The sequence below is a fragment of the Notechis scutatus genome, chromosome Z (genome assembly GCF_049901735.1).
Source record: "Notechis scutatus isolate UNSWTSFEM ecotype Mainland chromosome Z, rNotScu1.2, whole genome shotgun sequence".
NCBI classification, from domain to species: domain Eukaryota; kingdom Metazoa; phylum Chordata; class Lepidosauria; order Squamata; family Elapidae; genus Notechis; species Notechis scutatus.
This window is the reverse complement of record NC_142025.1, coordinates 120,900,034-120,913,043: the sequence shown is the minus strand read 5'-3', so window position 1 is coordinate 120,913,043 and position 13,010 is coordinate 120,900,034. Positions and strand designations below refer to the sequence as shown.

The following is a 13,010-nucleotide window of genomic DNA, read 5'->3' as shown; positions in this document are numbered from 1 at the left end:
GAACCTGTGCCTCAGGTGCTTTCCTGAACCACCTGTCAGCTCCAACCCCCTCCCCATCTTTCTCCCTCCCTACCTCCCCCTCCCTGTCCAGGGACAGCCCCTCCAGAGATCCTTAAACACACACACCCCTCAATCCTTCCCCCAAGGAGGCCTACCTCCATGCACCAGGTCTCACACAACATCTTCTCGTGCTGGGCCGTGGCCTGTCCTTCCTCCAGTGCCCGAGATGCTCTGTCGACAACAAACCGAGGAGGTGAGTGAAATCAAAGAGAAGGTAAGACTCGCACCTGAGTTACAAAAACGGGACGTTTCGGCAGGGAGGAACTGAACCAAAGAGATATTTAAAACTGGACTAGACATCTCATTTGTCTGCTCTCCAAGGCTCAGAACCGCGTTCTCCCTTCCTGGACCCCCAAATCGATCCTTTCCTGCCTACATTTTAAAGATTCCCCTGGAGAATAAAAGAATAACAAAGTTGGAAGGGACCTTAGAGGTCCTCTAGTCCAACCCCCCGTGCAGGCAGGAAACCCCACACCATTCCAGACAAAAAGGGCTGTCCAGTCTCTTCTTAAAAGCCTCCGGTGTTGGGAGCCCCCACAACTTCTGGTGGCAAGCAGTTCCACTGGCTAATTGTCCTCACTGTTAGGATATTTTTATCTTGAATTCCAGGTTGCTTCTCTCCTGGATCAGTTTCCATCTGTTGTTTCTTGTCCTGCCTTCTGGGGCTTTGAAGAATTGACTTCTTTGGGGCAGCCCCTCAAATATTGGAAGACTGCTATCATATCCCCCCAATCCTTCTTTTAATCAAACTAGACATATACCCAGTTCCTGCAACTGTTCTTCGTATGTTTTAGCCTCCAGTCCCCTAATCCCCTTTGTTGCTCTTCTCTGCACTCTTTCTAGAGTCTCAACGTCCTTTTAACATCACAGTGACCAAAACTGGATGCAGGGTGCCAAGGATCTCCTTACCAAGGCATTATAAAGCGGCGATGAACACTTCCTGCGATGCGCATTCGCCACTGTGGTTTGCTTACTCTCTTTCAATCCCTTCCTCTGCAATCTCTCCTCTAGGAGGTAGGGGGGGAAAAACCCATAGGGATTTCTGGGGTCTTACTGTGGGCTTTTAAAGCAGTACTAATATTTCACGTGATTCTGTCCCTCTGTTTGTTTGTTTTTGGTATATAAATTGTTTATTAGTGCATTGAACTACAAGGTTGGGTTGACAGGATGCAGCTAGTTGGAAGAACTTGGAGTGAGGTCCTTCATGTCTCACACATCTTTGAAGGTTTAACAAGAAGGGTTCAAAATCTCTGCTGTCAAATATCCCAGAAACTTATTGTGTTCTTCTAGCCGCGAGCATCTCCCAAATATTAATCTTCAGCTTCTTTTTACGCTCCGTTCCAAATACGATTTATTTTGCTCTAAGTTCCTTAATTTTTTTTCCTTCTGCCATTTTTGTTTTCTAACAGCTGATTGTGAATTACTTCTTTGGGATGAAGGATAAACATTCGTCCTACACCTTCATACATCCTTGTTTCTTCAGCCAAAGTCAAAGTGGGTCTGTAAGATGCACGTGCTTTTTTTTTTGTTCTGTTCAGCTGATCTGTTTATATATCTAGCTAGTTTCACCTTTTGCTGGGTTTCGATGACCTTAATGATTCTGTCCCTCTGTTAATGCACCCTAGGCCCTTTTGGGTAGCTGCAGCACACAGCTGGCGCATGTTTAAGTGACTACGGCTCCCAAGATCCCATTCACAGTTACTACTACGGAGCTACTACTGGTACATCTATCCAGTACCTGTCTATCTGCTTTTTTCCCCCTTGCCTATGTGTAAAATCTCATTTTTCTCTACACTGTCATGCCCCCGTCATCTGAGGAGGAGGAAGACGAACAGCCGACAGGGAGTGGGAGTATGGCTCTGCTGGCTGGTGGAGGAAACTGGTGGAGGGCAAAGTCCAGCTGGGCAGAGCAGAAGGAGAGAGGTAGAACAAGGGAGAGGGAGTTCAGAGAAAGACCCAGGCCCACTACCCCCTCTTCATCCTAGGGCATGCAGGGAGGAATGGAGAAGGGAGCAATGTGGGTTGGGTGGCTTATGGGGGAGGAAAGGGCCCTGATCCTCTCCATTAGCTGCAGCTGGGAAGAGAGTGTAAAAGACATGCAAGCTGAGAACGGCATTTGCTGGGAACCAAACGTGAGTTTATCTTGTGTTGACTTTGATTATCTGTGTTCCTGGCATCCTCCCAACCTTGTTGAATTACCGCCGTGCCTTCACGTCTGAAATTCCTTCTCCTGCCCTGCCGGACTAAAGGACCTCATTTTGCCTTGATTGGACTTTAAGTTACCGTTTTTGTTGGCCACATTTTGGACTTGATTCTCGGCAGCCCAAAGGCTGTTTACCTGGGAGAGTTTTTCTCCAGCCCAGAAGGTAACCAGGACATTGAGGGGCAAAGTTTGGAGATAGTAAAAGGGACTCTTAGGGATTATCTGACTGGGTTGCCTTTGTGCCACGCCCCTTTTGGGTCATCACATACACCGAATTTCATTTTGTTAGATAGGCCCCAGGGTTCAAGTCTGCCGAGATCCTTCTGTATCTCAAGCCTATCTTCTGGAGTCTTGATGGCAAACCTATGGCACGCGTGCCACAGATGGCATGCAGAGCCACTTGTGTGGGCACGCGAGCCCAGGCAAAATTACCCGCATTGAGCATGCGCGCGCTTCCCAGCTGATTTTGGGCCTTTTGCCTGCCAGAGGCTCGGGGAAGCCTCTGCAGGCTGGAGGCCGAAAAACAGGCCCGTTTAGTCACTCCTTGTATTTCCGGAAATACGGGAAGTGACGAAACAGGCCTGTTCCTTCGCCTGCACTGCAGACGCTCCCTCGAGCCTCTGGCAGGCTGAAAAAGGCCCGAAAATCAGCTGGTAGCCATGCAGGTAAATTGGGGGGACGTGCGTGCGTGCACATTGCCTTCTGGGTGCTGGCACGCTAGCGAGCGATGCACGCAATTTTCGGCACAGGAGCCCAAAAAGGTTAGCCGCCACTGTTCTGTAGGGCGGCTGTTCCTTTGCCAGCAAATACAAAAGGACATTTGCCCAGGCAGAGGATCTTGGGGAGGGGCATCCAAGGCTCACCTGGAAAGAGCGACCACCATGGCATAGATATCGATGGCGCTATCCGCAATCTGTTTCAGCATAAACTGCTCTTCTGGAAGTTTGGAGAGAAAGGGAAAATAAAAGAGAGTAAAAAGGGGAGTCCGTTGAAATCTCGCGAACGGCAGAGAGAAGCAGGCTTGGTCCAGGCCGTCCTCAATTTATTTATCTTTTAGTCTCTTCCGTTCCGGAGCTGTCCCAACTTCAGTAGCTTAATGGCTGCCTCTCAGCCGCTGGCAAAAGGGCTTCTCCTCGATCAACCAGGGACTTTGCGATGTCCCTGGGATCCACAGGATGCGCCCTTCACTATCACCCTCTCTACGGGACGGTTTAGGTCCGTTTGGACCGACCAGGGGCTGAGATATCGGCTGCAATCTCGGAGCTCGATTGCAGACCGTACCGTCGCGACGCCAGCTCCTCCCCGCTCCTCCCCTCTCCTCTCCTCTTTTTATTTATTTATTTTTGAAAAGTTTTTTTTATGTTATAACAAAGACAAACAAATAAAACCACACCGTTGGTGTGTCGGTTGGGTACGTATCTCTTGTGCTCATAATCATACATTTCTTACTTGTTTATATTTATAACCATTCCAATCAATATTTTATATCACATTTATCAATTGTTGTATTATTGTTAACGTTACAGTTATTGTCTTTCAAAACTATATTTCATCTTTAGTTAACTTATATTCATTTTCTTACTCAATCTAATTCAATCGATTACAGTATATTATATTATTATTAACCTTTTAATAATATATTAATTCCTGGTCACAGCTGCGAAGCCGAGCGCTGCGGTTGCTTAGCGAATTGCTAAGCGGTCGTTAAGTGGGCGTTAAACCGAATCCAGCTGCCTCCTTTGACTTTTCGGAACCGGCTGGGCTCCCAGGACACTGTAGCCGTCATAAACACGAGACACCTCTGCAATCTGCCTGCTTACTCTCGTCATCCCTTCCTCTGCAATCTGCCTGCTTACTCTCTTGTCATCCCTTCCTCTGTAATCTGCCTGCTTACTCTTGTCATCCCTTCCTCTGCAATCTGCCTGCTTACTCTCTTGTCATCCCTTCCTCTGCAATCTGCCTGCTTACTCTCGTCATCCCTTCCTCTGCAATCTGCTTTCTCTCTTGTCATCCCTTCCTCTGCAATCTGCCTGCTTTCTCTCTTGTTATCCCTTACTCTGCAATCTGCCTCCCTCTCGTCATCCCTTCCTCTGTAATCTGCCTGCTTACTCTCTTGTCATCCCTTCCTCTGCAATCTGCCCGCTTTCTCTCTTGTCATCCCTTCCTCTGCAATCTGCCTGCTTTCTCTCTTGTCATCCCTTCCTCTGCAATCGCCGCTCCTGCTTGTCTCCTTCCTCTCAATCGCCGCTTCGCTCTTGTCATCCCTTCCTCTGTGCAATCTGCTCATCCTTCCTCTCCTCTTGTCAGTCCCCTGCTCTCTCGTCATCCGGCCTTCCTCTGCCTCTTGCTCTCTTGTCATCCCTTCCTCTGCTCATGCCCGCTTACTCTCTTGTCATCCCTTCCTCTGCAATCTGCCCCCTCTCGTCATCCCTTCCTCTGTAATCTGCCTGCTTCTCTGCTCATCCCGTCTCCTTCTCTGCAATCGCCCTGCTTCCTCTTGTCATCCCTTCCTCTGCAATCGCCCGCTTTCTCTCCGTCATCCCTTCCTCTGCAATCTGCCGCACTCTGTCATCCTTGCTCTGTCAATCGCTTCATCCCTTCCTCTCTGCAATCTGCCTGCTTTCTCTCTTGTCATCCCTTCCTCTGTAATCTGCCTGCTTTCTCTGTTGTCATTCCTTACTCTGTAATCTGCCTGCTTTCTCTTTTCATCCCTTCCTCTGCAATCCGCCTGCTTACTCTTGTCATCCCTTCCTCTGCAATCTGCCTGCTTACTCTCTCATCATCCCTTCCTCTGCAATCAGCCTGCTTTCTCTCTTGTCATCCCTTCCTCTCGCAATCGCCGCTTGCTCTCTTGTCATCCTTCCTCTGCTGTCTCTGCCCCTCTGTCATCCCTTCCTCTGCAATCTCCGCTTCCTCTCTCGTCATCCCTTCCTCTGTAATCTGCCCGCTTTCTCTCTTGTCGTCCCTTCCTCTGCAATCCGTCTGCTTACTCTCTTGTCATCCCTTCCTCTGTCAATCTGCCTGCTTTCTCTCTTGTCATCCCTTCCTCTGCAATCGCCGCTTGCTCTCTTGTCATCCCTTCCTCTGCAATCTGCCCGCTTCTCTCGTCATCCCTTCCTCTGCCATCGCCGCTTGCTCTCTCGTCATCCTTCCTCTGCAATCGCCGCTTACTCTCTGGTCATCCCTTCCTCTGCAATCTGCCCGCTTGCTCTCTTGTCATCCCTTCCTCTGCAATCTGCCGCTTCCTCTCTGTCATCCCCGCTTCCTCTGCTCTGTCATCCGTCCCTCGCCGGCTCTCTCTTGTCATCCCTTCCTCTGCAATCCGCCTGCTTGCTCTCTTGTCATCCCTTCCTCTGCAATCGCCTGCTTGCCTCTTGTCATCCCTTCCTCTGCAATCTGCCGCTTGCTCTCTTCGTCATCCGTCCTCTGCAATCTGCCGCTTGCTCTCTTGTCTCCTTGTCATCCGCTTCCTCTGCTCTGCCCGCTCTTGCTCTCTCTCATCTGCTGCAATCTGCCTGCAATCTCGTCGTCCCTTCCTCTGTCATCCCTTGCTCTCTCGTGTCATCCGCTTGCTCCTCTGTCATCCTTCTCTGCAGTCTGCCGTTGTCATCCTTCCTCTGGCAATCTGCCTGGCTCTCTTGCTCCCTTCCTCGCAAGCCGTGCTTCCTCTCATCCCTTCCTCTGCAATCTGCCCCGCTCTCTCGTCATCCCTTCCTCTGCAATCTGCCCGCTTTCTCTCGTCATCCCTTCCTCTGTCATCTGCCCGCTTTCTCTCGTCATCCCTTCCTCTGTAATCTGCCCGCTTTCTCTCTTGTCATCCCTTCCTCTGCAATCTGCCTGCTTACTCTCGTCATCCCTTCCTCTGTAATCTGCCCGCTTACTCTTGTCATCCCTTCCTCTGCAATCTGCCTGCTTTCTCTCTTGTCATCCCTTCCTCTGCAATCTGCCCTCTTGTCATCCCTTCCTCTGTAATCTGCCTTACTCTTGTCATCCCTTCCTCTGCAATCTGCCTGCTTACTCTCTTGTCATCCCTTCCTCTGCAATCGCCTGCTGCTCTCTCTGTCATCCCTTCCTCTGCAATCTGCCTGCTTTCTCTTGTCATCCCTTCCTCTGCAATCTGCCTGGCGTCGTCCTTCCTCTGCAATCGCCGCTTTCTCTCATCCCTTCTGCAATCGCCGCTTTCTCTCTGTCGTCCCTTCCTCTGCAATCGCCGCTTGCTCTCTTGTCATCCCTTCCTCTGCAATCGCCGCTTGCTCTCTTGTCATCCCTTCCTCTGCAATCGCCGCTTTCTCTCTTGTCCCTCCTCTGCAATCCGCTGCCGTGCTCTGTCGTCCTCGCTCTGCAATCGGGCCTCTCTTCGTCATCCTTCCTCTGCAATCGCCGCTTACTGCTCTTTGTCAACCCTTCCTCTTCCGCAATCTGCCTGCTTGCTCTCTTGTCATCCCTTCCTCTGCAATCGCCGCTTGCTCTCTTGTCATCCCTTCCTCTGCAATCTGCCTTGCTCTTGTCATCCCTTCCTCTCTGCATCTGCCGCTTGCTCTCTTGTCGTCCCTTCCTCTGCAATCTGCTTGGCTCTCGTCATTCCTTCCTCTGTAATCTGCCGGCTTGCTCTCTTGTCATCCTTCCTCTTCTGCCTGTCATCCCTTCCTCTGCAATCGCCGCTTGCTCTCTTGTCATCCCTTCCTCTGCAATCGCCGCTTGCTCTCTTGTCATCCCTTCCTCTGCAATCGCCGCTTGCTCTCTTGTCATCCCTTCCTCTGTAATCGCCTGCCGCTGCTCTCTGTCATCCCTTCCTCTGCAATCGCCGGCTTCCTCTCTTGTCATCCCTTCCTCTGCAATCTGCCGCCTTCTCTGTCGTCGTCTTCCTCTGCAATCCAAGCCGCTTGCTCTCTTGTCATCCCTTCCTCTGCAATCTGCCGCTTGCTCTCTTGTCATCCCTTCCTCTGCAATCGCCTGCTTGCTCTTGTCATCCCTTCCTCTGCAATCGCGCCTCTGCTCTCTTGTCCTTCCTCTGCAATCTGCCTCCTCTCTCATCATTCCTTCCTCTGTAATCTGCTTACTCTTGTCATCCCTTCCTCTGCAATCTGCCGGCTTGCTCTCTTGTCATCCCTTCCTCTGCAATCGCCGCTGCTCTCTCTCGTCATCCTTCCTCTGCAATCGCCGCTTGCTCTCTTCGTCATCCCTTCCTCTGCCAATCTGCCGCTTTACTCTCTTGTCATCCCTTCCTCTGCCATCTGCCGCTTTCTCTCTTGTCATCCTCGCTCATCATCCTTCCTCTGCAATCTGCCTGCTTGCTCTCTTGTCATCCCTTCCTCTGCAATCGCCGCTTTCTCTCTCGTCCTCTCCTCTGCGTCATCCCTTCCTCTGCCGCTTGCTCTCTCTTGTCATCCCTTCCTCTGCAATCTGCGGCTTTCTCTGTGTCATCCCTTCCTCTGCAATCCGCCCTGTCGTCGCCTCTCTCTCTCGTCATCCTTCCTCTGTCAATCAGCCTGCTCGCAATCTCTCTGTCATCCCTTCCTCTCGCAATCTGCCTGCTTTCTCTCGTGCATCCCTTCCTCTGCAATCAGCCGGCTTTCTCTCTTGGTCATCCCTTCCTCCTTCCCTGAATCGCCGCTTGCTCTCTTGTCATCCCTTCCTCTGCAATCCGCCGCTTGCTCTCTGTCTCCCTCTCTCTGTCATCCCTTCCTCTGCATCCCGCTCCTCGCATGCTCTCTTGCTCGTCGTCCCTTCCTCTGCAATCCGTCTGCTTACTCTCTTGTCATCCCTTCCTCTGCAATCCGTCTGCTTACTCTCTTGTCATCCCTTCCTCTGCAATCTGCCCGCTTACTCTCTTGTCATCCCTTCCTCTGCACTGTCATGCGCTCTGCTCTCTCGCGTCGTCCTCCTTCCTCTGTAATCTGCCCGCTTTCTCTCTTGTCATCCCTTCCTCTGCAATCTGCCCGCTTTCTCTCATCATCCCTTCCTCTGTCATCTCCCCGCTTTCTCTCATCATTCCTTCCTCTGTAATCTGCCCGCTTTCTCTCTCGTCATCCCTTCCTCTGCAATCTGCCCGCTTTCTCTCTTGTCATCCCTTCCTCTGCAATCCGCCGCTTGCTCTCTCCTGTCATCCCTTCCTCTCTGCAATCTGCCTGCTTACTCTCTTGTCATCCCTTCCTCTGCAATCCGCCTGCTTTCTCTCTCGTCATCCCTTCCTCTGCAATCTGCCTGCTTTCTCTCGTCATCCCTTCCTCTGCAATCTGCCTGCTCTCTTGTCATCCCTTCCTCTGCAATCCTCTGTCTCCTTCCTCTGCAATCGCCCGCTTGCTCTCTTGTCATCCCTTCCTCTGCAATCTGCCGCTTACTCTCTTGTCATCCCTTCCTCTGCAATCTGCCTGCTTGCTCTCTTGTCATCCTTCCTCTGTCATCCTGCTTGCTCTGGTCATCCCTTCCTCTGCAATCGCCCGCTCCCGCTCTTCTCCGTCATCCCTTCCTCTGCAATCTGCCGGCTTGCTCTTGTCATCCCTTCCTCTGCAATCAGCTGCTTGCTCTCTTGTCATCCCTTCCTCTGCAATCGCAACTGCGCTCTCGTCATCCTTCCTCTCTGTCTGCCGCTTTCCTCTTGTCATCCCTTCCTCTGCAATCGCCTGCCTTGCTCTCTCGTCATCTCCTTCCTCTGCAATCCGCCGCTTTCTCTCTTGTCATCCCTTCCTCTGCAATCAGCCGCTTGCTCTCGTCATCATCCTTCCTCTGCTGCAATCTGCCGCTTTCTCTCTTGTCATCCCTTCCTCTGCAATCTGCCGCTTGCTCTCTTGTCATCCCTTCCTCTGTCAATCCGCCTGCCTTCCTCGCTCTCTCTTGTCTCATCCCTTCCTCTGCAATCCGCCTGCTTCTCTCTTGTCATCCCTTCCTCTGCAATCGCCGCTTTCTCTCTTGTCATCCCTTCCTCTGCAATCTGCCGCTTGCTCTCTTGGTCGTCATCCCTTCCTCTGCAATCGCCGCTTGCTCTCTCTTGTCATCCCTTCCTCTGCCAATCCTGCTTGCTCTCTGTCATCCCTTCCTCTGCAATCTGCTTCTCTTGTCATCCCCTCCTCTGCAATCGCCTGCTTTCTCTTGTCATCCCTTCCTCTGCAATCTGCCGCTTCTCTCTTGTCATCCCTTCCTCTGCAATCGCCTGCTTCTCTCTTGTCATCCCTTCCTCTGCAATCTGCCTGCTTACTCTCTTGTCATCCCTTCCTCTGTAATCTGCCTGCTTTCTCTCTTGTCATCCCTTCCTCTGCAATCTGCCTGCTTTCTCTTGTCATCCCTTCCTCTGCAATCGCCGCTCTTGCTCTCTTGTCATCCCGTCCTCTGCAATCGCCGCTTGCTCTCTTGTCATCCCTTCCTCTGCAATCGCCGCTTCTCTCGTCATCCCTTCCTCTGCAATCCGCCGCTTGCTCTCTCGTCATCCTTCCTCTGTAATCTGCCCGCTTTCTCTCTTGTCATCCCTTCCTCTGCAATCGCCTGCTTGCACCTCTCTGCATCGTCCCTTCCTCTGCAATCTGCCTGCTTACTCTTGTCATCCCTTCCTCTGCAATCTGCCTGCTTCTCTCTTCCTCGTCCTCCTGTGTCCTCTGCCGGCCGCGCTGCTCTCTTGTCATCCCTTCCTCTGCAATCGCCGCTTTCTCTTGTCATCCCTCCTCTCTTGTCATCCTTCCTCTGCAATCCGCCTGCTTACTCTCTCTTGTCATCCCTTCCTCTGCAATCCGCCTGCTTACTCTTGTCATCCCTTCCTCTGCAATCGCCTGCTTGCTCTCTTGTCATCCCTTCCTCTGCAATCGCCGCTTGCTCTCTCTCGTCATCCCTTCCTCTGCAATCGCCGCTTGCACACTCTCTTGTCATCCCTTCCTCTGCAATCGCCGCTTCTCTCTCCTCTGTCATCCGCTTCCTCTGTCATCCCGGCCCGCTTTGCTTGCTCTCGTCATCCCTTCCTCTGCAATCTGCCCGCTTTCTCTCTTGTCATCCCTTCCTCTGCAATCTGCCCGCTCTGTCATCCTCTCCTTCTCAGTCATCGCCGCTTCTCTCTGTCCTTCCTCTGCCATCTGCCTGCTTACTCTTGTCATCCCTTCCTCTGCAATCTGCCCGCTTACTCTCTTGTCATCCCTTCCTCTGCAATCGCCTGCTTCTCTCGTCCCTTCCTCTGCATCTCCTTCCTCTTGTCATCCCTTCCTCTGCAATCTGCCGCTTGCTCTCGTGTCATCCCTTCCTCTGCAATCTGCCGCTCCTCTCTTGTCATCCCTTCCTCTGCAATCTCCCTGCTTTCTCTCTTGTCATCCCTTCCTCTGTCAATCCCCGCTTTCTCTCTTGTCATCCCTTCCTCTGTAATCTGCCCGCTTTCTCTCTCGTCATCCCTTCCTCTGCAATCTGCCCGCTTTCTCTCTTGTCATCCCTTCCTCTGTAATCTGCCTCTCTTCTGCCTGCTTTCTCTCTTGTCATCCCTTCCTCTGCAATCTGCCTGCTTTCTCTCTTGTCATCCCTTCCTCTGTAATCTGCCCGCTTTCTCTCTTGTCATCCCTTCCTCTGCAATCTGCCTGCTTTCTCTCTTGTCATCCCTTCCTCTGCAATCTGCTCCCTCGTCATTCCTTCCTCTGTATTCTCTCTCTTGTCATCCCTTCCTCTGTAATCTGCCTGCTTGCTCTCTTGTCATCCCTTCCTCTGCAATCGCCGCTTGCTCTCTGTCGTCCGCAATCGCTCCCTTCCTCGCTCGGCTTGCTCTCTTGTCATCCCTTCCTCTGCCATCGCCTGGCTCTCTCTGGTCATCCCTTCCTCTGCAATCGCCGCTTGCTCTCGTGGTCATCCGCCTTCCTCTGCAATCGCCCGCTTTCTCTCTTGTCATCCCGTCCTCTCGCAATCTGCCCGCTTGCTCTCTTGTCATCCCTTCCTCTCGCAATCCGCCTGCGCTCTCTTGTCATCCTTCCTCTGCTGCTCCTGCTTCTCTCTTGTCATCCCTTCCTCTGTAATCTGCTTTCTCTCTTGTCATCCCTTCCTCTGTAATCTGCCCGCTTTCTCTCTCGTCATCCCTTCCTCTGCAATCTGCCTGCTTCCTCTCTCGTCATCCCTTCCTCTGCAATCGCCTGCTTCTCTCTGTCATCCCTTCCTCTGCAATCTGCTTGCTCTCTTGTCATCCCTTCCTCTGCAATCTGGCGCTGCTCTCTTCATCGCCTGCCTCTGCAATCTGCCTTGCTCTCGTCATCCCTTCCTCTGCAATCGCCCTCTGTCATCTGCTCTGCATTCTCTTGTCATCCCTTCCTCTCTGCAATCAGCCTGCTTGCTCTCTTGTCATCCCTTCCTCTGCCGAAATCGCCGCTTGCTCTCTGTCATCCCTTCCTCTGCAATCGCCGCTTGCTCTCTTGTCATCCCTTCCTCTGCAATCGCGCTGCTTTCTCTGTCGTCCTCCGTCATCCTTCCTCTGTCATCCCTTCCTCTGCCAGTCTGCTCGTCCTTCTCTCGTCATCCGTCCTGCTTGCTTCTCTTGTCATCCCTTCCTCTGCAATCTGCCCGCTTTCTCATCTCGTCATCCCTTCCTCTGTCAATCGCCCGCTTTCTCTCTTGTCATCCCTTCCTCTGCAATCTGCCGCTTTCTCTCTTGTCATCCCTTCCTCTGCAATCTGCCGCTTTCTCTCTTGTCATCCCTTCCTCTGCAATCTGCCTGCTTACTCTCTTGTCATCCCTTCCTCTGCAATCGCCGCTTGCTCTCTCTTGTCATCCCTTCCTCTGCAATCTGCCGCTTTCTCTCTTGTCATCCCTTCCTCTGCAATCGCCTGCTTACTCTCTTCATCCCTTCCTCTGTAATCTGCCTGCTTCTCTCGTCATCCCTTCCTCTGTAATCTGCCTGCTTACTCTCTTGTCATCCCTTCCTCTGCAATCTGCCCGCTTTCTCTCGTCATCCCTTCCTCTGTCATCTGCCCGCTTTCTCTCATCATCCCTTCCTCTGTAATCTGAAGAAGAAGAAAGTAGGAGGAGGGGGAGGAAGAAGGAGAGGGAGAGGGAGAGGGAGAGGGAGGAGAAGGAGAAGAAGAAGAAGAAAGTAGGAGGAGGGGGAGGAAGAAGGAGAGGGAGAGGGAGAGGGAGAGGGAGAGGGAGGAGAAGGAGAAGAAGAAGAAGAAAGTAGGAGGAGGGGGGGAGGAAGAAGGAGAGGGAGAGGGAGGAGAAGGAGAAGGAGAGAAGGAGAAGGAGAAGGAGAAGGAGAAGAAGAAGAAGAAGAAGAAGAAGAAGAAGAAGAAGAAGAAGAAGAAGAAGAAGAAGAAGAAGAAGAAGAAGAAGAAAAGAAGAAGAAGAAGAAGAAGAAGAAGAAGAAGAAGAAGAAGAAGAAGAAGAAGAAGAAGAAGAAGAGACAGACTTGCTGGAAAAAGGCTGGATCTGTTAGCCACAAATTTCAGGTAGTCCTCACATAAAGGCAGTTTATTTAGTGACCGACATTCCAACAGCACTGGGGGAAAAAGTGACTTAAGGCATGAGGGTTGGTCATGGGATCAAAACTCAAGACACTGGGCCACTGACTCGTATTTATGACCCAGAAGGTCATGCGACCCCCGTTTGCGACCTTCTGATGAGGAAACATTCAGTGGCGGAGAGCCAGATTCACTGAACCAACCCATTTAACAACGGCAGGGATTCCCTGAACGAGCGGGGCAAGGAAGCTTAACATTCCCTTTAATTGATGCCTCGGTTAGCACCATAAATTTGGGGCTCAGTCGCGGTCGTTGAGACGAGGACAAACCGATAACTAGAG

The 13,010-nt window shown here is 51.8% G+C and overlaps 1 protein-coding gene across 1 annotated transcript in view; it reads right to left on the bottom strand.

Moving 5' to 3' along the window:
* Positions 1–13,010, bottom strand: part of ACADVL (acyl-CoA dehydrogenase very long chain) — a 48,284-nt gene that overhangs the window by 4,369 nt on the left and 30,905 nt on the right. Inside the window, exons 16-17 of the mRNA XM_087947405.1 lie at positions 3,127–3,299; positions 156–231 (exon numbers count right to left, since the gene is read on the bottom strand). Coding sequence (XP_087803531.1) covers positions 156–231; positions 3,127–3,299 — 249 coding nt within the window. The remainder of the gene's footprint in view (positions 1–155; positions 232–3,126; positions 3,300–13,010) is intronic.